This window comes from Haliaeetus leucocephalus, unplaced genomic scaffold, assembly GCF_000737465.1.
Source record: "Haliaeetus leucocephalus isolate CR32 unplaced genomic scaffold, Haliaeetus_leucocephalus-4.0 Scaffold802, whole genome shotgun sequence".
In the NCBI taxonomy this organism is placed as follows: domain Eukaryota; kingdom Metazoa; phylum Chordata; class Aves; order Accipitriformes; family Accipitridae; genus Haliaeetus; species Haliaeetus leucocephalus.
The window spans coordinates 4,533,283-4,560,363 of record NW_010973238.1 but is presented as its reverse complement, the minus strand read 5'-3'; the positions used below and the strand labels follow the sequence as shown (position 1 = coordinate 4,560,363).

Genomic DNA, 27,081 nt, shown 5'->3' with positions numbered 1-27,081 from the left:
TTGTTAAATATTTATCTGGATTTATATGTGAATAGTAAAAACCACATGCTAAAAGTACTTCAGCTATCTTTAAGCGGCAATATCCACACTTTCATAGTTTGAAAGCTCTTCTTTTTAACTTGTAGAAGAGAATCTGGCTTCCTAAGTGGGTCGCTACATGGACATTATTAAGTACAACAAAACTGGCTTTAGGAACAAACTGACAATCTAAATCAAACAAAAGGAGATACTTGTCTTATTTATGTTAAGTATTAATGTTAACAGTGTCACCCATTTCTACCTGGAATAACAGAGAACAAGGAAAAGGAACCTTGTCCTCTATACACTGCAGGTACCTGAAAAATTGTAAATGACCTCATGAGATCAGACTGGTCTTTTATAAAGGTAAGTTTTTAGTTAGATAATATTATCTCTTGTCCCTTGAGGTTGGGTCTCCAGGTGCATCACAGCCATCTAATCTTTAAGCAAAGGCACATTTAAAAACAACAGAAACATGCACTGGAGCCTTGGTGCTGTCTAGACATCCTGTCTTTCCACAGAAGCAGGGAAAGCTTGCTATGGAGTTGATTCCCACTTAAGGCCGCTTACTTCCAAGTCATAAGATTTGCTAGCTCTGTTGTGAAGTATCTAAAATACAAGCTGTGATCCTCTGTAGCAATCATAAAAATTGAATCAGCCTTGATATATTAGGAAAAGGCGCCTTTTTTTTTTTTTCTTCTATTTGATTGCTAGCCTGCTGAAGAACTACCTCAACGGAAGGATGGCTGCTTATGTGTTTTGAACTGTTGATGCTTAGTCGAATTGTCAAGTCATTCCTGCCAACAGTTTCCACGCTACGCACATCGCGTCCATTGCCAATAACTTCTGCCCGTATTCTGTACACCTCTGGAAAAGAGCAAGAAGTTCAAGCGGCACCGTTGTGGATGTTGCTGACGAATGCAGCCCTTCGCTGAAACAACTTCAGGGTTTGATTTCTTGTTTTATTGCTCCACCTTCTGGTTAACTCACTTTTCAAGCAAGGAACGGCACCAAGAGGAAATAATTCCTAGCGGTAAAACTCCCCTCTCCCACAGGTGACCAGCATCGGTCAGGGGCCCGGTTTTGCCCGCGGCCGCTGCAGCAGTGAGGCCCGAGGGGCCCGTTCCTGAGGGGGCGCCGAGCGCCCTCTCCACAGGCCGCCGGGGCTGACGGGGAGGACGAGGACGGGACCCCCCGAACCTCACCACGCGGAGAACAGCGCGTCAGCATTATGAGGGGAAAGGCCCAGCCACAGTTCCGTCTGCAGCCCGAAGAAGCAGGGGGTGAGCACTGACGGCGAGCGGCCGGTCCGACCGCCTTCGGCTCCGCCCGCCGCCCTTCGGGTCTCTTCGGCAGCGCTCGGGCCTCAGGAGCCAATCGGGGCGGAGCGCGCGTTCCCGCCTTGCACCCACAGCGCGTGCCGCCCAGGAGGTGTGCGCCTGCGCGCGGCGCGGTGGGCCTGAGGGGCGGGCGTCGGTCGGTCCGTCGGTCGGTTCTTGTGCCCGAGGGACCGGCCTGCGGGCACCGTCGGCTGCGAGAGTGGCTGTTGGCCTTAGCGGGAACAAAGTCGTGTGGCGTCGTGAAGAGGACGGCCTGTTGTGTGTGGCTGGGGCGGTAGGAGAGCCCTTTGGCGGCCCGGGGCAGGCTGAGGTAACGCCGAGGGCTCGGCCGGGCTGGCGGTGGGGGGTGGGGAGGGACACGCTGAGCCCACGCGGAGAGGAAGGTTGCTGGGGGGGGCGGGGGGGGGCACGACGGACAGGTCTCTGGGGCTGGTTTGCATCATCAGGGAGCTGACCAAGCGGTAAGGGTTGGCATGTGCTTTGGGTGAAGCCTGCGCTGCTCCTAGGGCAACGTTAAAGATTAGGCTGCATTGGGTCTCAAGTGTAACTTGCAAGTAACGTGAGTAGGCCCTGAGTTAATGCTTGGCTGAGGTTGCGGATCCTGCCATGCTCTCCAATCTAGTCGACTTTCTTCACAGCTTCAGAATTTGTGGTGGGCTGTGCCAGTGGGTTCAAACTTGACTACAAGAAGCTGTGTCGTGGTTTAACCCCAGCCAGCAACTAAGCACCACGCAGCCGCTCACTCACTCCCCCCCCCATCCAGTGGGATGGGGGAGAAAATTGGGAAAAAGAAGTAAAACTGCTTGTTATGGCTGTGTTAGTGTGCAGATCCAAGAGCAGGGAATTTTGCAGAGGAGGGTATGTTTTACTGAACCAGTTGAAATTAAACAAGGGCAAATGCAATAATGCTGCTCATAATATTTATTGGAATAAGGATGGGGGAAGGAGAAGATTGAATGCTAATGCTGTAGGTGGTTTGTCTTAGAAGATGACAGGAAGAGCTAGAGCCAGAGCAAGAGGAAGACCTCCAGCACTGGAGACTGCTAGTCCTTCTGTAAGAGCCGCACCTGTAAGTTGGTTCTCTTTTTAATGAGCGCAGCAAGGCTTTGAAATGTCATAGCTCAACTACTTCCTATTTTAATATTGGGTATATATGTTAGATGATATATGTGTGTATGTATATATTATGTCAGGTGTATAGTTGTATTAACTCGTTTTTATTAAGGAAATTCTTGTGTGCTTACAAACAAGTACTTTTATATAATACAGTTGTCATAAAACAGCTAGTGGAAATAGGTAGGCATTTTCATAGCTTGCTTTGTCCACTATGATACCCTGCAGAGATGCAGAATATACTAGGCTGCTGCTGCTATTGATGCGTATTTGGGCAGAACCTGGGTCCGGCAGGTGTCCTGACATGTTTTTAATTTTAATATCAAGGACTTTCTGTCTTTGCGTTTGAACTAGTGTTTAGGGCTTGTTTTGTGCATATATGCCCTAGTCAAACTGTAGCTTGAAAATGGCTGATACTTCTGTATTTGCAGCCATTGCCACATATGTGGAGATTTTTTAAAGCAGTTCCTCAAATTTGTCAGTTATTAATAATCATCTTTCATTTGAGAATGTGATTAGGTGGGAGGAGTGTTCCTAGTCCATTTTTTGCCAGTGTCAGATGAGTTTAAATCATGATGGAAGGTAGTTTTCAGTTCTGTTTCTCAAATAGTGAAATGCATCTTGCATTAGCAGTAGCACTGATGCACCTCTTGAACCTGGAACAGAGTTTATAAACCTGAGAGACCTGATTACTTCAAACTTGGTCTCTCTGACTTCAGTAGAATTGTTAGCAGGAGTCAGGAGGTGGTATCAGTGTTCTGCTGTGGGTAAAGAGGAAAGTAAAGGAAATGGTAAGGCTAGGTACTTTACATGGACTGTGAATATTGATGCAGTCTGAGTGGAGAAAAGTCCATTTTGGCTTATTTTCTATATAGGTTGCCACTGTTCTACCATGTAGACTGCATGTATCTCCCTCCAAGAGGGTTAGTTCCAGAAGCATTTCCAAAGACATGTTGAAAAGAGGTTGTGGAATGAATAAGAGGGTTTATATTAAATGTTTGGAAAATGAGGCTTAGGCATGTGCTCTGTCTCGGCTTAAGTGAGAACATAATCTGTGCTGATCACAGGGGAAGATGGGAACAACTAGCCATATATTGTAGAAGTGAACCATACCATTTGACTTTACACTGGACTGATACAGAGGTATCGTAATACACCAAGTTCTTATTACTGAGGCTTTTAACAAAAAGCATTAGTGGGATTTAAGGAGGTCAGGGGCCTACCTTTCCTTACTAATGTCCTGACAACCCCGTCATCTTTCTTGCTGCAGTGGTAGGAAAGAGGATAGGTTGGTCAGTCCCTGGGAAGTCCTTCCCAATGCGGAGGCTGCAGCCTGCAAGGAGGATACCAAGAAGACGGAGCTTGGCTCTTTGTAATGGTGCATGGTGGGAGGACGAGACACAATGGGCACAAATTGAAGCAAGCGTTGTTTTGACTGGACATAAAGAAAAATGTTTTCATGATGAGGACAGTCAAGCACTGGAACAGGTTGCCCACTGAGGTTGTGCAGTCGGCATCCCTGCAGATGGGATAAATCTCTGAGCAACCTGATCAGACCTCGCGATTGACCTTGCTTTGAGCAGGAGGTTGGGCTAGAGGCCTCCTGAGGCTTCTTCCAGTCTGAATTATCTTGTGGTTCTTTGAAGAATGAGATTGTTGAAAAGCCCGTTCCCCCCAGCCATACAGTAAACCTGATTCCAGTATAAACTCTTCCTTCAGTTTATGACTTGACACAGAGCTCTGCTCTGATCCTTTAATGGATGGGAAAGCAATATAGTCAGCTCAGAATAGAGCGGTTCAGTGCCTAGCAGTCAGACTAGAGAATCCATGTATGTGACATTGCCACTTCCTTTGGGGGCAAGGATAGGATGTAAGTGAGAGCGCCAAAGCAGAACTGATCTTTCCTGAACTACTTTTATGAATACTCAGGGAGCACAAAACTTGTGATAATATGCTGTTACTGTGATAGTATTGGACTGATAATTTTGACATATACTCTTTAGGGTTGTGTACATTCAATCTTTGCAGTAGTGCTTATGGGTATTTACAGACTTCTTAAGAGGGTGTACTTTTGCAGATCTTATAATGTGTAAAAATAAGGTGGAGAGTATAAGAACAGAGGGGCCTCCTTAGTTACTGATCCTGTGTTCAGTGTTAGAACGTGCATATGGGAATTACAAGACACGTACCAAGAGCTCTGAGAGCAAAGGAGTGGAGGAACTCCAGCAATGGATTGCTGGCAGGTTGTGTGACACTGGTTCAGGGGGTTCCTACTGCTATGTTGTAGGGCAAGACAGAGCCAGGCTGGCTCTCTAGCTTAGCTTTCATGATTATCCTTGATATTGGCCTCTTGCTTGCTTACACTTGAAGTAGAGAACTTGATTATTCCTGGAGGGACTAACTTGTGGGGCAGACTGTAATCTGGTAACATGAAACTCTGAACTGTGGGATTGCTCATGGCTAAAGGTTGTGTGTTGCCGTTCTTCCAGGCATGACACTTCTTAATACTGTTTATCCACTAGACACTAAAATTACAAAAGCTGGTTTTATAAAATAAGTAGTCAGCTGCTTGAAGTATCAGAGGGGTTGTTAAAAATGAGAAGTCCAGAAATTTTAGTTAGAGCTTGGAAAGAGAACATTTGCATTTGCTACTAGTTTAATGACTATTAAGTGACAAAAAAAATTTCCTGAACCCCATTATTTTGGAGTTTGAAGTACAGAGTAATAACTCTGCTCATTAATATAGGAAGAAAGATTTAAACTTAAGCAACTGTTACACTCGGATATTCGAGCATTCTGTACTTGGGTAGTGACTTTGTTTTGCTGTAGTCTTGGAAGTATGCTGTTTCTGCAGTTGCAGTAAGAAAAGTTTTTCCCAACTGTTGCAGGTTCAACAAACTTTGCCAAGTCAGCAACCTGGCCATCGGCAACCTCAGCAGCCACGTGTTCCTCCATCAGTATCAGAAGAACCTGGTGGCCATGGACGACAGAGAGGCTCTCAGAGTGTTCCACAAGGCCGGAACGGGAGAAGGCCAGAAGGTCAGAAAGGGTGAAAAAGTTCATTGCCCGCAAGAGCAAAGTTCACTGTACATACCTTGTGATGATGTTATTGTCATTCTAAGGTGCAGTATAACTGAACCAGGAATTTTGAAAACTATCTTCAGTGTGCTCCAACTCCATCTGTACCATGTCCTCTATCAAAATAGTTTAAAAAAATAAATTAGATGGCACTTGTCACAATTAACTGCATGAATATCAATAGTACATTTCATTTTGATGTTTCATTATTTTTCTTGAGTCTTAATAAGGAAATTAAACTTTCTTACCTATTTCACATAATTTCTATGATTCTATGATAACAGTGTATTTAAACTTTTTGGTGCCAGCTGGAGGTGAAATGAAAGGTCTGTCCTCCTTGTATTTGCAGAAGAGATTATTGATTTGGAGGGTTTACATCTTTTTTTCATCTGGCTAGTGAGCTGTTCTATTTGCTTACTAGTTAACTGTCTGTAAATCTTATGAAGTTAATATGTGTTACCTGAATGCTATTTTAAGATTAATTCACTACATAGTAAAAGCTGAAACCTAGTATTTCATGATTTCTCTTGATTTGATATATATCTGACTTTCAAAATTGAGTTGTATTTAATTCTTATTTGTATATAAGACTTGACTGTAATTCTTCCTTTTCCTCAAATTTCAAAACAATAGGATTACAGATTTCTGCAGGATTTCAAGAATTGTCTTTAGCAGATAGGGGTGGACGTCGCAGAGATTTCCATGACCTTGGGATAAATACTCGGCAAGCCATAGAACATGTTCAAGAATCAAAAACTGGTATGTTCAGATTAGACTATAGACATATAAGTAAGTTGAAATGAAAAACAGTTTTGCTTTGTTTCTGCTTTTAGTATTCCCTAGAGAGCCAAATAAAAAAAAAATCATCATAGTGTACTAGAAAAAGATATAAGTTGCTCCCGATATCTGAAGAGGAGCAGTAAGATGACATGTCTGATGGCATACTGCTTCAGGCAGAAGTTGTGTAGCATTTTAAATTGCAACTGTTTAGACATAAATGATGATCCTTGTATGTTGCACTTCTTCAAGCAGGACTCTGTGGGTTTGCTTCTAGAAGTTCTGGTTTGTAACACATTGACCTAACCAAATTTATAAAGATTTGTAATAAATGTGGAATTTGAGACCTCTTCTGAAGAAACTTTTTGGTTTAAATAAAAGGTCATATGCTTCTTCCCTTGAGAGGAAATGATGCATATGAAAAGAAGTAAAAGCAGACTGTCATGATGGTCCTGCCTTCTTGCTAGAACGCAATCCTTTTTAAAGTTCAACAGTGCAGGTTCTGTGCTGGTAATAGTTTTGCATTGCAAGTGACTCTGTGAGACATCACAACAATATAACAGCAACTGTAGTCCACTTTTGCTTAATTGAATAAGTGCAGCATGCCACAGGCCCAGGGATGGTAGGTCTTAGTTCTGCTCAAGTCACTTTGGGCCAGAAGCAGTATAGTTGTTTTCTTTCTCACCTAGATTTTCTATCTAGAGCTATGCTGATGCTAGATCATGGATTGTCATACCTTGTAGGCAGCTGTATTGCCGGCCTGTTGTATTCTGTTCATAGCTCTGTACAGTTTTCTAGTATAATATACATGCTTTGTATGTGGTAGGATTTTTTTGTTTTCATCTGGGGTGTTGTATTTCAGATAGGGAAAAAAATGGGTAATGAAAACCAAATTAAAATGGGTGATCCATAATTATCTGCAATGTATTTTTTGTATTAGGCTTGTGTCTTTAAGTCTAAAAGAAGTTGAAATGACATATGAAAAAATGGGAAGAAATACTTTGAGTGATCTAGAGCTAGTTCTTACTGTCGTCTTTGTTTGCTTGTTTGTTTATTTGAAAAAATCTTGAAATACCAAAAGAAATGTCATCTTGTCCCATATGAATGGGAGCGTGGATATCTCTAGTGATTGATACTGTTAATTTTTGTTCTATGTTTATAATTCATGTAAAGAAAGATTAATTTGTTCACAAAGGAAGTTTATATTTTGGTGGAAATTCATCTCTAGTACCTGGTACTAACCCTTTGGGAGACAGGTTACTGATCTAAATGCTTATCTCATTTGATGCAAGAGTGTTCTTGACAACTGAAGGAATTATAAAAAGCTCTAAGTGGGTTAGTGTGTATGATAACACTATGCCTATGTGAGCATTTCCTATAGCTTACTGAGCTAGAACAGTTGTAGAACACAACTGACCTCTAATCTTTGTCTGAATGCCTTAGTTTTTTAAAATTTGTCAAAGCTGTTGCTGGTAAAATTTTGTGACTACTAAGATGTTTGCCTCTCATTTTAGGTTCTTCAGGTATTATGGTAAAATTAACTACAAATTACTTTCGTCTGACGTCTCGACCCCAGTGGGCTTTATATCAGTACCATGTTGGCTATAGTCCTGAGATGGAAGCACGCCGTCTTCGATCAGCTTTGCTCTTTCAGCATGAAGAGCTAATTGGAAAGACACATGCATTTGATGGATCAATATTATTCTTGCCAAAAAAACTAGGGAAAAAGGTGTGATACAAGAACACTATTTTATTTTTTATTTTGACTTGTATTTTATGATGCTACTTGTTTCTTACTGGTCTGGGTGAAGTTAGAGAATTGATGTCTGATGAGCAACATTTAGTTGGATTGAATATATTAATATAAGCTAATTTACTTGCATAGAGAAATTTGGTAATAAACTTCTGGTTCTAATGCTTAGGTTCTACAGGCTGGAATAATCCTCTGCACAGAAGTGGTTAGCACAGACAGTATTTTTCCTTTAGTTTTCTTTCTGCTTATATCTTTTCATAACTTCTGGTTTTTAACATCCAGCGTAACTGAAATGTGGATGTATTGGGTGTACGTGGCAAGATTTTGGTAGCTGGTGGGGTCTGGGGTGGCCCCTGTGGGAAGCGGTTAGGGGCTGCCCTGTGCTGTATGCAGCCATTTTCAGGTGGCTTCACAATGGACCCATCACAGACCAAAGCTGAGCCCATCAGCAGAGTTGATGGCACCTCTGTGGGGAACAAATGCCAGAGCAGAAGAAAGATCTGAGAAGAAAGGAGGAGCAGAGGGAAAATGCCATGTACTGCTGGTAACCCCTGCCTCCCTTCCACCCCCCTCCGCCCCTTGTGCCACTCGCTTGCCTTACTGCAGGGGTTGAGTGTAACCAGTTGTGTTAACAGAGGGGGCAGAGGAGTCCAGAGTGAAGTTGAGCCTGCACAAGTGAGAGGGGGAAGATGTTTTCACTCTGTGTTTTAAAGTTCGTCTTTTTGCGTCCCAGTACCTGAATCAGTAATTAAATATATATTAATAGGCAATATATTAAGTTTATTTCCTCAAGCTGAGTCTTTTTCCTGCGATGGTAATTGGTAAGTGATCTCCCTGTCTTCATCTTGAATTCAGCTGCTTTGGGGATAGCCTGCATTCTACTCCATTAGTCGTCTTCACCCAAATGAATGAAACATTTTAGGTTGTAGTTTACAGTCGTAGTAGGAAATCAAATTCCTGTTTCAGCTAAGTCTTGAATTATTATTTAGAATCTTAATGTACAAGTCCAATTTGATATTAATGGAGCAAAGTCCAGAATAGCCCTGTTTGCCTCTAGTTTTATTAACTTAACTTCACTTTCTCAGGTTACTGAAGTGTTTAGTAGGACTCGAAATGGAGAGAATGTGAAGATAACAATCACGTTGACTAATGAGTTGCCACCTACTTCACCTACATGTCTGCAATTTTACAACATCATTTTTAGAAGGTTTGCTGTCCAAGTTATGTCTTTATAAGAAGTCATTCTACAAATATCTGACTTAAGTTTTTCCTTTCCAAAGAATGGACTACAAATCAATATTACAAATGTAAATTTTTAAGCCTTTGAGGCTACTGTTATTATGTGGCCAACCACATCTGGCAACTTTTTAATGTGCAGTTATATGCCTGTTTCTGGCACATGCTAGCATGAAATGTTTATACCTTTTCTATGAGCAAGCAGATTCACACTGGGGTGCTAACTGTTGTAGGCAGTTAGTCCTGTCTCCGCCCTCCTTTTGAGTCTGTGGATTTGCCTCTTAAAGCAAATAGGAGTGCAGGACCTCTGACTGGCAGGTTACACCTTTTGCTGTAGTCTTTCCATGTATACTTGGTACCTGGACTACCTGGTTCATCTGAAACATAGCTTGTTTAGACTGCTACCTTCAGCTGGTTGGTGAAGGGGTGGGTTGTATGCTAACTTATTCTCAGCTGTTTAATTATCATTAATAAGTGTTCAGGGCCTTTCTAAATTGAGTTTAATCAAAAGTTCACATTTGTGACTGTTTTCTGTAGTCAGGTAAAAAAAAATGAGGTTGTGCAGAGGGATGGGACCATGCGTAGTTTGATAAGCTGAATAATAATGGTAAATGACATCCATATTTCAACTTCCAGGCTTTTGAAGATGTTGAATTTGCAGCAGATTGGACGCAATTATTACAACCCCAGTGACCCAATCAACATCCCTAATCACAGGTTTGGCAAAAAGGATACTCTAGGAGGGGTGCAGGGGGAAAGGATGACATTTTGATATTGCTCTGGTGGTTTATCATGTAATAAAACCATGGACTTAAAACCTGGTATTTCTGGGAAGCATGAGACGTCATTCTCCTAACTTAGGTTCTTCTATGTGTAAGATCTCATTACTCGTTATCAGTGTGTGTTCTGCTATTACATTTTACTCCAATATCAGAAACCTTGCTTAAATGTCTGTAAGGCTGAGATCTCTGAATGCTTTAATTCTGAAGCTCAGGAGTGTCCAGCCTTCATTCTGAAGGCCATTTAATCTGCCATTTAAATTCATATCTGGCCATACCCCACTGGATGGGTAGTTCTGGAATGCACCTATTTCTAGCTGTCATGTCTTGTCCCTGTTCCCTGCCAGGATCCTGTACAAGGTGACTGATGCTTCTGGCTAGCCCTAGGCCTGTTGTACAAGTTAGTAAGCTTGAGCTTGAGTTTGACTGGGGCCCCATTGCATGGCTGTGATGTACTCCTTGCCGTTAACCTAGCCTATGTAACCTGGTTGATGGAAGAAACTGGATGGTGTTCTACTAGATAAACTGTTGGTCTTTTTCTCTTTAAAGTGTCTTGAATAACTATACACTTTGTATGTAAGATATTTAAGACTAATAGCATGAAATGAATTTCTTACGTTTTGAGGCATCCTTTCTTTCACTTCATTTATATTGTTACATCATTCAATCTTTAAAGCTTGTTCATATTTGGATAATGGTTTCTTTGTGTCTTGACTACTTTCTAGTGTCTGGGAAAGTGGACAGAAATAACTCAAGGGGTGAGAATAGAGATGCTTTAAAGCACGTTAAGATTCTGTATCTTCTCTTTTGGCAGGTTGATGGTTTGGCCGGGCTTCACAAGTTCTATCCTCCAGTATGAGGAAAGCATTATGTTATGTACAGATGTGAGCCATAAGGTTCTTCGCAGTGAAACAGTGTTGGATTTTATGTACAGTCTGTATTACCAGGTTGAAGAGCAAAGATTTAGAGATGCCTGTGCTAAAGAGCTGATAGGTTTAATTGTTCTTACAAAGTAAGTCTCTTTGGACTCTTGTCGTCTTAGAGATCTGTTTATTTTGGGGGATGTTCCATGTCCTGAAGTATACAATGAAGCATCAGAAAGCATGAAAATTGTATCATTGTCAAGCTAGCAAACTAATCGAGGTGACAGCATTTACAAAAGCAGGAAGTACATATTGGACTAGTTCTGTTTTCATTTGGGTTTATTACAATTTAGCTTTTAGTAGAATTGATAGCCTGTTACAATTGAAAACTTGAAGTTACTGCTGCTGCTAAGAGCAAAACTGTCCTCTTACATGAGTATTGCTATTAACTTTTTCATCCTGCAGTTCTATTTCTTTACTGTTTGAGTTAAGATTTAAAAAAACCCAACTGATTAAATTGTTTATTTAGGTACAATAACAGAACATACAGAGTTGATGACATCGACTGGGATGTCAATCCACAGTGTACCTTTAGAAAAGCAGATGGTTCTGAGATCAGCTACGTGGACTACTACAAAAGGGTATGGAAACTTAACTGTCAGCATGTGCATTATGCTTTAACTTGAAATGTTAGAGCATTGTTAGAGTTTACTTATGATGCATGGATTTGTAATTCATAATTTTCTTTAATAGAATTTTATTTTTAATGGATACTATGTAATCTGAGAGCAGTAAGTAACCTATGCAGCATGATTTGGCATGAGTAGTCCATCCCAATGAGTAGTTGGTCACGCAAAAATGCCAGGAGGCCTGCATGGTTGAACAAGGAGCTCCTGGGAAAACTCGGAAAGGAAGCATACAGAAGGTGGAAGCAGGGACAGGTAATCTGGTAGGAATATGGAGGCATTGTCCCAGCATGCAGGAATGAGGTTAAACCAAAGCCCAGCTGGAATTGAATCTGGCCAGGAATGTTGAAGGCAACAGGAAGGGCTTCTGTAAGTACATAAGTGACAAAAGGGAAACTAGGGAAAATTTGACCCCACTGCTATGTATGAGTTGGGGCCCCTGATGACACAGGATGTGGAAAAAGGTGAGGTACTGAATGCTGCCTTCACCTCAGTCTTTACTAGCAAGGCCTTAGAGACCAGGGAAGAGTCTGGAGCAAGGAAGACAGCGTTGGTGGAAGAGAATCAGGTCAGGCAATACTTGAGGAAATTAGACATAGCTAAGGCCATGGGCCCTGATGGGTTGTACCTACAAGTAACAGAGGCAGCTGGCTCACATCATTGTGAGGCCACTGTTAATAGTCTTTGAACAGTGATGGTGGTAGGGCAAAGCACCTGAGGACCGGAGGAAATCAAATGTCACTCCTATCTTGAAGATGACACAGGGAACTACAGGACAGTCAGCCTCACATTGATCCCTGGGAAGGCGATGGAACAGCTAATCCTGGAAACCATTTCCAGGCACGTGAATGACAAGAAAGTCATCAGGAGTAGTTGGCATGGCTTCAAGGGAAAGTCATGCTTGACCAACTTGATAAACTTCTGTGATGAAATGACTGGCTTGGTAGATGAGAGGAGAGTAGTGGATATTGTCTACCTGGACTACAGTAAGGCTTTTGACACTGTCTCCCATAAGATCCTTGTAGAGAAGCTGGTGGAGTGTGGGCTGGATGAGCAGACAATGAAGTGAATTGAAAGCTGGCTGAATGGCCGGGCCCAGAGGGTGGTCATTGGTGCCAAGATGCGTAGCTGGAGTCCAGTAATTAGCAGCGTACCCCAGGGGTTAATACTGGGTCCAGTCCTGTTTAACATCTTTATTAATGATCTGAATGATGGGGCAGAGTGTACCCTCGGCAAGTTTGCTGATGGTTTACTGGAGATGGAATATATGCACAGTCATCTTAAGAGAAATTACTCTTTGATACTTCTGGTTCTTTGAAACAAAGTTTATCTATGTCTTCCATAGCTTAACCTTCTTTACCATTGAGGCCTACCACTGTAACTGTAACTTTCTGCACATCAGTTTCAACTGTAAAACAGGATGGGACTTAATAAGCTAGGAGCAAAACTTATATTATCCATTCTAGTTCAGGATGGAGTTTATAAATGATAAATTTTCTCTGCCTTCTTGCCTTTGCTGTGTGATCTCACTTTTCTGTTTGTAAATGCTATCCTTGAGATAAGATAGATCCAAGATCTCTGAGGTGTGGTTCTCTTTCAGAAAAAAAAAAAGTCAAACTATGAAGTATGTTTGTTGACTGTCAGCTTGTGTCACCTTTTTGTGTCTTTTTTCTTTTTTCTAAACTAAATTAGCAATTGCTAGGCAGACCAACCCTTGCCAGATGCAAGGAGAAGTTGCGGGAGGGTTAAATTTCAGAAAATTCACTTGGAATCTTGTTTGATTCTTGTGATGTCTTGAATTAAATTGCTCTAGAGAGGAGGAACCTTGTCCATTACTGAACTGGAATGAGCACCCTAATTTTGAGTTAGGTACTCTGAGCGATAATGCCTCAAGCAAGGCAGAAGCATTGTTTCTGTTGTCACTTACAACTCAATAATTTGGTGGCACCAATAGAGAGAATAGGGCTTCCCTGTTTGACCTTTTCTGACAAAACCAGTTCCTCTCAAGTTAGATGTGCTAACTGGAAAATGTTGCTTGTTGCTTCTGTTTTGTTTTAGGAAAAATACTCATTTTCTAAAGTGACCATTATTACTAAGAAAAGTGAGTGTTTGTTATGAATAAACTAACATACAATACATATTTTTAATACAGCAATATAATCAAGAAATTACTGACTTGAACCAGCCTGTCTTGATCAGTCAGTCTAGGAGGAGGAGAGGGACCATCATGCCAGGACCTGTGGTTCTAATTCCAGAGCTGTGCTTCCTAACAGGTACTGTAGCATTTTTTCATATCAAAGCATCTGTCAAACCATAATGCCTACTGAAACTGGTATTTTGACAGCAGCCTCTTGCCAACTTAAGTAGAAATGGTTTTTTTTTTTTGTATAAATGTGAGCTTAGAAACAAGTTTTGTAGCTAAAAGATTAGATATTTAAATGAGGCTGAAAAGTTTGAGGTGTTTCGATATTGCATAGTCTTTATGTATTGTGTTCAACATTGGCCCACTGATAACTTGTGGAGCTTTTTGGTGGTAGAACTTTTGTTGAAAAAGAGAAATTTACTGTAAATTGATAATTTTGTAAGATATGGAAATGGGTATTTTCCTCTGAGATACTGCTAGTGCAAAGTGAGTATCTGTCGATCTCAGCACTGGTTTTTTTTGCTTTGGAAATATAAATAAAGAGCTGCATGTCCTGTGTGGTTTCCTCTCAAGTGCAAAAATCCAGAATTTTTTTTTCTGTGCAGATAGGAATGTATGTACACGGAGCAGCTGAAAATCTTGATCACTACTGACACCACTTTACATGTCTGCAGTACATGCATAGTTAATCTGCATGATTTGCAAGTTTACTTTTCTTAGTCCTTAGTCTAACTTCTACTCAGAAAAAGATTTTGCTGTTAACAGGATTAACTGAGAAGATGCGTAATGATTTTAATATGATGAAGGACTTGGCTGTTCATACACGACTGCCACCTGAGCAAAGGCAACGTGAAATTGGGAAACTTATTGACTACATCCAAAAGTATGCTACCTTAATAACTTCGGTATTTCTTTGTCATGAAAAATTTGTATGCTAAACTTATTTCTTGCAACAAAACTTTGGAAGTCTTACTGGTTTTAAAAAAGAAAAGTCTCAGCAAGAACAAATTTCTTTGTTTTAATTTAAATCTTGTTTTTAAACAGAGATGACAATGTTCAGAAGGAACTCCGAGACTGGGGTTTAAGCTTTGATTCTAATTTATTATCCTTTACGGGAAGAGTTGTTCAAGGAGAAAAGATCCTTCAATCAGGAAATGTGGTAAATAAAACAACTTCTAAAGTCTTCTGGATCTCTCACTAATGAAGCAAGTTCTTAAGGGAGGAAAAACTACTTGTTGGTTTATAAATGAAGGATTATGAGTGAAAACGTTATACACAAGTCTTTGTCCAAACAGGAGACTTGCAAACTTCTTAAATTGTTTACAAGTTCTGTTTAGAACCCCCTGAAGATTTTTCTGGCTTGCATTACAATAGCGTCTTCCTTGCAAAAAGGTCCCTCTCTCTAAACAAAGTCATTTCAGATAGGAGACTAGAGACGTTTCTAACTAGTTTCCATTTATTAAAATAGCAAGGCTTTCAAATGAAAAGCCACCAATTATTTCAGTTCAGGAGATAGAACACATAAAGTATCTGTTCACTCAAACATGGGGTGACTCTTCAGTATGAATAACTTAGATTTCAATTAAGTCATAGATTGCCGTAAAACATTATATATTTGCTCAGTAGTAGAGATCTTTTGTTTGTTTTGAATGGATGCTAGATGGAAAAGGGCATTTTATGGTATTTTGATCTGTGGATCTGTGTATTTGGTAAAGCTTTTTTTATTCTTGTTATTGAAATGTTCTGATATCTTCTTTATAATAGTACTTTTCTTTTTCTCAAGAAGTTACCTTACTAAAAAGAAAAATGGGAGAAAAATATGTCAATACATAAACAGCTATGTCTTTATAGCACAAAATCTGTGCAGCAAATAGTAACAACTTATCTGGGCTAAAAATCATAAGTATCTTTGCATAATTATGAATGAAACATTTGAAGAGTGTAGGATTTCATGAAAGGGCTAGGTAGAGCTTATTTTAAGTTAGTGACAACAGCAGTAAAAGAACAGATAAAAATCAAGTCATTTTTTCTAGGCGAAAGTGTTACAGTCTGTTCCTGAGGTGTATTAGGAAGTAGTTGTGGTATAGCTTGTTTGGTAGAGTGTTGATTTTCTTTCTCTACCATCTCTTATTTACAGTTTAATTACAATCCTCAGTTTGCTGATTGGTCAAAGGAAACTAGGGGAGCTCCCTTAATCTGTGCAAAGCCTCTGGACAACTGGTTATTAATATACACACGGCGCAACTATGATACTGCTAATACATTACTTCAAAATCTGTTTAAAGTCACACCATCTATGGGCATCAGAATGAACAAGGCAACCATGTAAGTGTCCTTAGAAAGCTGATGGAAAAATCATTTTATACTTATTAAGGTGTATCTGTTAGCCTGCTTAGGCTGTTAAATGAGGAGATAGTATAGTATGTCACACTACCGATTTCTGTGAGATTTTTAATAAAACAAAGTTGCTATCAGTATGCAAATTGTTCTGTTTTCTCTAGTGACTAACTTTCTTACTCATGCTTTTATTTGTGAGAGCATTCTCTGAGGGTTAAAACATGCCAAAACCAAACAGTATTAGACATATAGTCATTGAGCAAAACCTTCTCAAGTGGAGCTATATTTAGTACAAGAAGGAATATGTATTTTCTTGCTGACTTTGGATATATTCTGATTTGTTCTCATTGCAAATATCTTCTTTTGAGTACCTGTGCTTGCTTTTGAATTTGAATTTCATTGCACTTTGAAGCCTAAGTTGGGGGTGATTCCTCTTAATCTTCAAGATGTGTGAATATTGTGTGTCTATTACTAGCTATAAATGTGACACTTCATACAGTACTGGTGCATAATGAGCATTTATGTTTTTGTTCAAGTTTCAATAGCTGTTGTTTTTTTTCTGTAAGCATTTTTTCTCTCCTTTTCAGGATTGAAGTAGATGATAGAACAGAAGCTTATTTAAGGGTTTTGCAGCAAAGTGTTACCCCTGACACAAACATAGTATGTATTTGAATCCATAATTTCTATTCATGTTAATCTCTGTAATTGGTGTTTTAAGACTAGTGGGATTCATTCTCAGAAATAAAACTCCCGGCTCCTGCATATCTACTACATGCCTTCTCATACTCCTGTTCAAACCCCAGACTGAGTATTGTTCTGGAAAAGAGCCTTTGTAATTGGCTCTGAAGTATAGACACTAAAACTTTCCAGGTATTTCTTTCACTGTCAACTCTTGAATATTTCTCTTGAGTATAAGAAACTTTTCCTAAAGAACTGCAACTGTTACATAAATCTGAGAATGCAGCTTCTTAAAAACATTTTTTTTCTTTAAAGGCAGTTTGTGTTTTGTCTAGTTCCCGAAAGGATAAATATGATGCTATCAAGAAATACTTATGTACAGATTGTCCCATTCCAAGTCAATGTGTGATTGCTCGCACTTTAAGCAAGCCTCAGACGGCTATGGCCATAGCAACAAAAATTGCCTTACAGATGAACTGTAAAATGGGTGGAGAACTTTGGAGTGTTGAGATCCCAGTAAGTAATCTTTTTTTTTTTTTTTAAATTATAACCGTTTTTTTTATTGAGCCTTATTTAAAAAGCAAGCCTTTTTCCTCAAAAAAAGAAAATCGAGTGTTCTCTGTGTAGTTTGTTTTGTGTCTGTGAGAAGAGGCATGAAGTTAAATATGACATAAGGAGACATTTAATTCAAGAATTCAGTGCCTGTGGTTTACTTAAGCGTCCTGAAACCACACAGCTTATGTCATGATGTTGTTGCACGACAGGATGGAGATGATAGGTGCTTTGGCATATCTTCATGTACTAATACACGTTCTGTATTGATTCCTTTTAAGCTGAAACAGGTAATGGTTGTGGGAATTGATTGTTACCATGACACTTTATCTGGAAAGCAGTCAATTGCAGGATTTGTTGCTAGCCTGAATCAAACAATGACACGGTAAGATTTGAATGCCAAAGAAAAAAAATAAAAATCTTTCGCTTAACTGAAAAGTAGTGGGCCATCATGAAAATGTCCAAGTTGATTTACTGTTCACTGTTAATAAGAACTATTATGAATTATTTTTTCCACTACATCCCTTAAGGAATAGCCTTGTCCTTCTTCCACAGTGCTTGGGAGAGGGGGCAAATGGTGGGGCAAAGGCTGAGATGAATAGAGGGCATTGGGGTGACAGGCTTTTCTGCCTTTTGAGTTGACTTGCGCGAAAGTTTTTTGATAGGAATTGCACGTGGCACTAAGGCATTTGTCTACCACAGGGGCTTTGCGAGGTAAATATTATTATAGTATGCTAACTCTTGCTTGACTGCCTGGACCTGCAGTAGCCATAAAGACTAAGTGGTCATAGCCATTTTAAAAATAGCTTCATTGAAGTAAGCCTGGGAAATATTTTGAAGGTCATCTTTTATTTTGTCCTTCACAGGTGGTTCTCCCGCTGTGCTGTTCAAGGTCGTGGGCAAGAACTTGTGGATGGGCTCAAAGCCTGCTTGCAAAGTAAGGGAAAGCTTTCCGCCTTGTTGAGTCAGATCTAACGAATGACAGTTTAGCTTCCTCAAAACACACCTCCTCAGCTGCCTTGAGGGGAGGTGTTACCAAGTTGCACTTAAATAAAAACAGATTAAAAACATGGTTGTAAATATTGCTGAAAATTAATAGCATTTTGTGTACATTCTTTCATTGATTCCCGTGTTTCTTAACAATAATTAAATACTACTTATCAACGCGCTTCAAAGAATGCTTTAAAGCAGACAGATTTAAAGGATGACAGCTCCTTGCTGTGTGAGAGGCCAGCGGAGTAGCTAATCTTCTTAGGTTATTTCTTTTTTGTAGGTACACAGGTAAACCGGAATTCTTTTTGCAGGTAGCATTTGTGTATCATGATGCATACCTGTTTCAAGTTACTGAAAGATTGAAGATCTCAGGTTTCAAAACTTACTGCTGTTTTTCCAGTAATAAAAGTCCATTTTTGTTTTGGAATGAATTGTCATTATAGCTAACAGCTTTTACTCTTTTTATTTCTTTTTTAAGCTGCTCTAAGAGACTGGTTCAAGTGGAATAATTATTTGCCGTCTCGTATTATTGTGTATCGTGATGGTGTAGGAGATGGACAACTAAATACTTTGGTTAATTACGAAGTGCCTCAATTTCTGGATTGCTTGAAGAGTGTTGGAAAAGACTACAAGTAAGTTTGTTTCTGCCAACACCCTTTTTATACTGCAAGAAAATACACACTGGGATACAAAAAGTGGTTACAGATTAAGATTCTGTCATCTTTTCATCCTTATTTATTTTTACTTGAGCTCAAATAACTGCTTTTCTGATGATTGTTTACATGATTTGAGATACCTAACTTGTAATATAATAGGAAAAGTTTTTAGTACATGCACCATGAGTATTCAATGCACACGTATACACAGATACTCTTTTGGCATTCTTGATGCATGTGGTAATTAATACTTTTTTCCTGCTGGTTGATCACAGCTTGATTACTATCGCATGTGTCTAGTAGGTCCATTTTTTTTTCTTCCCAGTTCTGAAAGGACTATCTATTGTCCAGTCACTTAGTTCTGCACAGTTTTCAACATTCTGCTTTAAAACTTATCAACTGCAGTGACTTGGTTTCTTAATCTGCTCTGAAAAATGAAAATATTTCCTGATGCTGCAGGCAAGTGGGGCACAAAACAAATTATAGCTAGTAGGAATTGAAGTGCTTACTTCTGTCTAGCTTCTGTTAATGGCTTGCTCTTTACCAAAAATACTGTTAAAACACAGTGTTTTTTTATATGAAAAGATGAGGTAGAGAGATAGTAGAAATCAGATCTTTATTTAGAAGATCCCTTTTTGGTCTGTTTTGTGTCTCCCTGTGAAGTTAAATATAAGCTGGATTGGTGAGAAATAGTATCAAAGTTGCACCTGAAACTAAATATCTAAAGTTATGAACAATGTCCTATTTAATCTAAATCAATGATTGGTGAATACTTATATGTGAAATTAATGCCCTGGAGAACTCTAAAATTGCTTTTAATTTGAAGCTCTAGAGAATATGCTCCTGAAATACTCTAAGAGCAGTTTTTCAGGATAGTTTTGGTTTTTTTCTTTTATTTTAATTTATTTTAGTCCAAGACTTACTGTAATAGTTGTGAAGAAACGAGTGAATACCAGGTTCTTTGCACAGTGTGGTGGAGCACTTAAAAACCCACCCCCTGGTACTGTTGTTGACGTGGAGGTTACCAGACCGGAATGGTAAGTTAGTAAAGAGGTAACACTTCTTCTGTTTGCTGGCAACCTGATAACAAAGGAAATATACCTGATATTAAATTGACTGTGGGATTGAGTAGAAGAACGCTTTCCACGCTTCTGTCCGTTTGAAAAGAAATTATAGTGACTGTGTAGATGAAATGGACAAGCTTAAATTTCATTAATTCATTATGCAATATTTCATGGTTTCCAATATGCAGTATTTGTATATATCAGAGTATTACATACGCTTTTAACTAAGCGTGTCTCTCTTTCACTTTTTGGTGTTTCTTTTTTTGATTTTTTAAAGGTTTAGTACCGAATGAATGCCTATTGATAGGATTGCCCAACTGTCCTTAACTGAAATGAAATTCTGTCTGGCTGTAGTTGTGACATTGCACATAAATTTTGTTACTTTGTAAGGGTGCATTTTATGAGCCAGTGTTGGAAATACTCTTTGGTGGTCAGGAAGTCACTAGAAGAAGACTCAGAATTGTACAGTTTTGTGTGTAGGTAGCACATGTACACAGATCTCATTGACTTCACTTGCTAGCTGTTAATGAACGTTTTTGTAAGTCACACTCCATGGCACTTAGGTCAGGTATGTGGGAAATGCAAAGCATATTCAGTATATGATGAAAGGTTTGACTTCGGTCAAGGGACGCTGGAGCGCGTAGGGAGCAGTGCAGTCATCTGTGGCAGCGCACAGTTCTGATAGGTAGTTTTGCCTTTCTTGTTTTCTGTTTTACCAACTGGCTGTAGGTGTCCCAAGTGTTGCAATAGGTGACAAACATCCAAACATCGCTTAGGGTGCGAGAGTAAATGAGGAGCATAAGCTAAGTACATGTGCAGGGTAGTTATCAGGAGGAAGACTGTATATGATGAATGGTTAAGATCTTCACGGTCTTAAGACCTGTTCCATATAATAAGATTATTCACATTCTTCCAGATGTCCTGGCCTTTCAGAAATAGAGGAAACTGATTATTTTGTGACCAAACCATAGGCATACTTTTGCAGTTTACTCAAATATGCATAAAGTGACTTGAAGAAAATAAGTCAGACAAATTCTTGGGGATTTGCATTTTTCTAAGGAAAGCAGCCCTTTCTGTATCAGACTTCTGGGGTTTTGTTTTTTCTATTACAGGTATGATTTCTTTATTGTGAGTCAGGCAGTGAGAAATGGTTGTGTTGCACCCACTCATTACAACGTAATTTATGACACAGGCAAACTGAAACCAGATCACGTACAACGTTTAACCTACAAACTTTGTCACATGTACTATAACTGGTCGGTAAGTATTTCCTCTGGGAAATGATAATATTTTTCTTCTAAGATTGTGCATCTTTATGCAGTAACAACCCACAAGAAGGTAGAAAAAGGTGTCCTTAAAACACCCATGCAGATCCAAAAAGCCTGCAAGTATGCGTCTTGACCTAGAGTGGTGGTTTGAGAACTAGACGTTTTATAATTACATGATCTCTCTAAAGTCTGAAGATTAAAGTCATTTTTATTCTTACTAGTAAATACTTGTTGTTTTGAGTATTACTCCCAAATTCTATGTCAAAAGCAAAACTGAAATGATTATTTCTCACCTGTGGAAATACTTCTTTGTGTGGAGATGGAACTGTGTTCCTCCATTTCCCTTGAAGCTTCCTCTATTGCATACCAAGATCAGGACACAGTGAGGTCATGCCTGAGGTGGGCTTTAGATTTGTCAGTTTGGTAATCATAAATATTTCACGACTTACCCATGTCCCACCTTGATGCTGTGAGATCCAGCATCAAATGTAAACCTGCGTAAGAGGCTTTTTCGAATTGAGGAGGGGAATAGAGTTGGGAGTGGTTTTGCATCTGCTCTTCTATAAAGCATGCTTTTTTAATGTATTCAGTGTATGTAATGTTTTTACAAATGGGCATAAACTATAGGGAACATAAATTTTACATGTATCCAGGCTTGAATTCCAGGACTCTCTTTGTTACAGTGAATGCATGCTTATTTAAATTACTTTGAAAATAATTTTTTTTTTTTCTTCCCTTCTGCAGGGTGTTATCAGAGTACCTGCTCCTTGCCAATATGCTCATAAACTGGCTTTCCTTGTTGGTCAGAGTATTCACAGAGAACCAAACCTGTTGCTTTCAGACAGACTTTACTATCTTTGAAGTTGAGTTACCAGCTAAAAAAAGTAGCATAGTTCCTGGGAATGTAGAATTGTCTGGGGTTTTGTGTGGCTTTTTGGTTGGGTTTTTTGTTGTTTGTTTTTTGTTTTGATGTTGTTTGTTTGTTCTTTTTTTCTTAAGAGACGTGTATGTGCAGTTGTGGAACTTTATTTTCATTGTAGCAGGAAAAAGCTTGAGATAGCAGATCTGCATTTTGAATAGGTCTCTGCTTGCTATAATGACTATTTTTTTTTTTTTTTTTTAACTTATTTACTAAAGCATTTCTGGGATTCTTCACAAAAGATTACTAGTTGTTCTTATTTTTATTTATGTTTTGGGGAAGTCTTACACAGAATTATCTTTAGCATACAAGTTATATAGTTATACAGACCAAAATCCAAACTTTTTCAGCTAGCACATTACACTTTTACTTTTCAAAATGCAATTGTTGCTTCCTTGTTTTTCTTGGCTGTTAAAATGAGGGCAAAGTTTCGTCTCCTGAACTATTTCATATCTTAAAAAGAGGCTATCAGACATTCTTGGTTATCAAGGCTTTGTTTTAATAGCGCTGCAAAACCTGTGGAAGAGTTTTTAATACTTGCCCTTGTAAGTGATTTGTAGACTAACTAGAAACTGTCTTGTGCTCACTTGTGTCTCCCCTAGGAGCAGAGGGAAGTAAAGTGGGATGTTTTCAAACTGGCATAGCTGAGGAGGAAGTTCTGTGTGTACCAGAGTTTCAGGAATGAGTGTCAGAGGCAAAATTATTTCTGTATCTTATCACAGCTATAGGAGCACCTTTATTATCTACGGCTACAGTATTCTCTCCACAAAAAGCGATGGCTTTGACTAAGCTTGAATGCTCTTATGGGGGCTGTGTGACTTAGCGTGGACTATCCTATTGACATGCTTTTTCTTAGTCTTGTAACTTCATATTGACTACACAGTATGAGTAAATCATTTCAGTTGCAAATTCATAACTGAAATGAACTAAATTTCTTGGTTGACACTGTTTAATTGCATGGTTGTTAAATGAGAAAAATAATTTCCAACTAAGAGTATCAGTGCACTGATGTGCAAAAAAGTAGATAGTTTTACTATTAATGGTTTGGGTTTTTTTTTTGGTTGTGCAGTTCCAAGTAATGGGAAGTGCTTAGGCCTTGGTTTGTATTGTACTTCTAGGATTTTCATTGGTAACTGTTCAGCAGGAATAGCTTAATTTGTAAAGCAAGTAGCAGTTGTGTTGATGAAAGTTGATTTCAGATTTTGCATTACCAGGCGCAGAGTCAAACTAGTGCACATGGAAGAATCTGGATTAGCGCTGTTTTTTTTTAAACTAACTTGTTCTGGAGCTTGTTCCTTTTCTTTGTGAGATTTAAATAAAGTTGTTGCTGTAATCCTTGCTCATTGGGTTGTGTTAGATGTATTTGTGTACGTATTTCAAGACTGGGCTTTGGACATACTTTGTGATGTATGCTAGCATAACTTTCTAAGCATTCTTTACCTCTGGAAAGCTCCTGGAGTCTTGCATTTAGATAAGCCTCTATTCTACAGTAAACTCCAGCAGCTGTTGACAGTTCTGAAAAATGAGGGAGCTCTGTAACTTGTATTCAGTTCAGTTTTTTTTCTTTCCTAGTCTGAGAGAACTATACCAACCTCTTCCTTCCACATGAAATTTGTAATGAAGAGATGCATAGGGGGTTTTGGCAAATATTTTGGTCTTTCTGATGTCATAGAGTGGTAGCTTTCCCTATTCAGTGCTTAGGATTTTGTATTTCTTCCTAGTTACGTATCACTTATTTATACCTGTATTCATTCTGATCTGGTTTCTATCATTTGAGGTCAGCAGAAGCGGAGCTAGTGCAGCTGTTTCCTTAGTCAGCTACGGAAAGGTAGGAAACGGTCAGTGCGGACTGTTCCTTCTCCACGTGGGTGCAGTGTTTGAACACAGAGCCTGCACCATTTCTGCATGCTTAATAATTGCTCCCTGGGCGTGTATCTTGCCCTTTGTGTCTAATCCTTTAGAAGGGGAGGGAAGGCTAACACAATGATCAAGCAGCTGATATAGCAGATTCATGAAACGTACTGCACTCTACAAAATATCAAATTATTTATTTATATAAAATATAATACACAACAGTTGTACACATGCACACACCCACACAGTACTTTACCACAAATTTAGGCGAGTTATTTTCTTTAATTAAATGTTACAATCTAGCACACGGTATCTTACAGTAATTTACATTATTATCTGAAGACACAATGGGGAAGCTTTGATCATTCATTTATAAACCTTCCATAAGTTACAAAAAGAAAGGCAGTCTGAAAAGTATGTATAAACAGTAAAAACAATTTACAAATGGACAAGAATTACAAAATAGTAACAGCCAATGACTGCCATCAATGTGTAAGATTTTTTTTCTTGAGATGCCAATATTGCAATTAATATTTGATTATCACCTGTTGTAGCCTTTTTACTGGCTACGGCTTGTGTATGTAACACAGTTGTTCACTTTTTACTTTAGACATGCACTTCATCTTGAATCTGACATCAGCAATATGAAAATACCTTTTAACTTAGGACGGTACCTCCGCAGGAAGAAAAGTTGGGGAGTAAAGGTTTTTTGTTGTAGAGTTGTTTGTTTGTTTGTTTGTTTGTCTGGCTTTTTCCCCCGGTAATTTAGAATAGTGAACCAGGAACTCCAGAACTGGAAGTTGTATGGTTGAAACTGGGTGAGTCTCTGAATAACTTACACTGTATCTGATTTCAGTTTAGTGAAAATGTTGACAAAAGAATTTGATACAAGGGGGTTAGTTTAGGGAAAAAAAAAAAAAAAAAGCAGCAAAAAACAGAAAGAAAGCATTTTGCACAGCACTTTCAAACTCCCAGGAGTTACATCAGACATTGAATGGAGTCAGTAACATAGTACTTGATCTTAAATTACCGTGTTTTAGGGAATATGAAGACAGTTGAATACACAGTACATACAAAGTATACGCTGTATATTTATTAGACAGTACAAATCATTGTGCATTAATAAGGCAAAACATCAAGGCTGATTAAACTAGGAGTTTCAAGACCATTTTTGCTTATGATAAAGATTAGATACAGTGGGGTGATCTCTCTGAACCAGGACTCAATGAATAGTTTTCTTCCCCCCACTCATGGTTAAAGGAGACTAAAGGCTGAGATTTATCCAATGGAGTTGCAGGTGTTGAGTTGACTTCAAATAAAACCATGTTCTTCTGGTCTTAATCCCACAATTTTTTTTTTTTTTTTTTTTTAAGAAAAAAAGATATTTGCAACAAGAAATCCACTTCCTTTTTTCTTGCTGTTTTGATTAAGCAATTCACATGATTCTACTGATGTCAGACTTAAAAATGCAAAGTTTTGGTAAAGTTGTACTGCATAGTCATGAAAGCCCTAGTTTTGACGTTTAAAAAAAAAAAAAAAAATACACAGACTGGAAGCTTTACAAGTTGTCCAGGAGTACATGAATCATTTCACTGCACCAAGCTTTTTCAGTAGTTTCTTGCCTTTGGAAAGCAGCCCCTTTTTCTTTTTCGAGGACATATCCCTGCCTCTCCCGGGACTACCAGAACCCATAGGTGACGTAGGTGACCCAGAATGGAGATGAACTGTGGGGGATGGTGCTCTCCGTGATGTACCTGTATTCTCAGGAGGAACCTATTAGGTACATTGTTATAATTTATTGAATGTTTGAAAGCTTAAAAGCTATTATCATCAAGAAAGTTGGTAACATCACTTGTCCCATTACCCACTTAAACAAAAGGGCTGGTTCCTTTCTTCTTTGTGGCTGAAAATACCATATGGCCTTACAGAAAATACATAAATTTTGAGAAAAAGTATAGACAATAGAAAACATTCCAATAGAGCCCTGTTTTGGTTATACTTTTTTAAAGAAAGAGTTGGGTACACTTGTTTTGCCATAGCTCTGGCCACAAAACCCAGAACACTGGTTTGGGTTTTGCATTTCAGTACTCTGATAGTACGAAAATGAAGAGGGATACGAGTAGCTATAGACTTAAGAAAAATAGATGTGTTAATTACTACAGATTAGCAATCTATAGAAGCCAAACTGTTTTCAGAAGAAATTACTTAAAATGCTACATGATCACTTATTTTTTAATGTCCTTTAAATGCCTTTTCTTTAAAATTGGCTAGCAAACTTTATGTACATATTTGAGAAGATGGCACACTGGCTTAAAAAAAAAAAAAAAAAAGAAAGAAGGAAAAAGAAAAAGCTAAAATGAACCTTAATCACAATCAAAGAAAGCTTAAAGACCCTGACTGCTTGATGTATATGCTGCAGCTATGAGGTTGCTGAATGAAGGTGAACACTTGTACGATAGCTAGATGACAGCATTCCTAAATATTTTAAACAGCTGTTTTTTTCAATCATCAAAAGCACTTGAATGAAAATGCTAAAACTATTTATACTCAGCCTATCCTAACTACAGTGCCTGGCTGACAAAATGTGATACTATCAATTAAGACGATATTTTCATAATAGAATCCATGCCTTAGGGACCCCTGCTATCTTGTAGTTCAAGTTAAAACATTAGCAATTTACTGGCTTGTTGTGCAACAGTGAGTTAAGCAAAGGGGCTTCAAGCCTACTTTGATTTAAAATCAAGGTCTAATTCTAATGAAAAAAAACCAACTTGGTAAAGCACCCCAACGTACACCTGAAGATACCATATATTTAGTCTAATGCATTCATTCAGTGAGCTGCATGTTTCATATTGAGACTTTTATTGCATTGGTAAACCAAACAGTTGCTAATATTTCAAATGTGCACTTTCTAGGAAAATTCAAGTAAATTGTACCATATGAAGGGATATTTTCAGAATTGTTGAAGAATTGG

The 27,081-nt window shown here is 38.8% G+C and overlaps 1 protein-coding gene across 2 annotated transcripts; it reads left to right on the top strand.

Moving 5' to 3' along the window:
• Window positions 1-2,346: 2,346 nt before the first annotated feature.
• PIWIL1 (piwi-like RNA-mediated gene silencing 1) lies at window positions 2,347-22,195 on the top strand. Of its 2 annotated transcripts, none has more exons than XM_010581741.1 (20): window positions 2,347-2,427; window positions 5,360-5,481; window positions 6,172-6,308; window positions 7,841-8,055; window positions 9,165-9,286; window positions 9,952-10,032; window positions 10,909-11,106; window positions 11,487-11,598; window positions 13,796-13,916; window positions 14,552-14,669; window positions 14,831-14,945; window positions 15,924-16,111; window positions 16,711-16,783; window positions 17,117-17,317; window positions 17,635-17,738; window positions 18,220-18,290; window positions 18,825-18,978; window positions 19,914-20,039; window positions 21,179-21,326; window positions 22,079-22,195. In XM_010581741.1, exons 1-20 carry the CDS (start codon window positions 2,347-2,349, stop codon window positions 22,193-22,195), a joined length of 2,604 nt encoding a protein of 867 aa, XP_010580043.1. The 2 variants fall into 2 exon arrangements, with proteins under 2 accessions (XP_010580043.1, XP_010580042.1); XM_010581740.1 differs by having other exon boundaries at window positions 5,360-5,510; window positions 6,183-6,308.
• The last annotated feature ends 4,886 nt before the right edge of the window (window positions 22,196-27,081 follow it).

What these genes read in the sequence shown, in the direction of transcription:
- PIWIL1 (XM_010581740.1), top strand. Translation starts at nt 2,347, where the DNA reads ATGACAGGAAGAGCTAGAGCCAGAGCAAGAGGAAGACCTCCAGCACTG. An exon ending in TTTGGAGTGTTGAGATCCCA is followed by an intron (nt 17,318 to 17,634) that starts GTAAGTAATCTT and finishes ATTCCTTTTAAG; the next exon opens with CTGAAACAGGTAATGGTTGT. An exon ending in GAGGTTACCAGACCGGAATG is followed by an intron (nt 20,040 to 21,178) that starts GTAAGTTAGTAA and finishes TTTCTATTACAG; the next exon opens with GTATGATTTCTTTATTGTGA.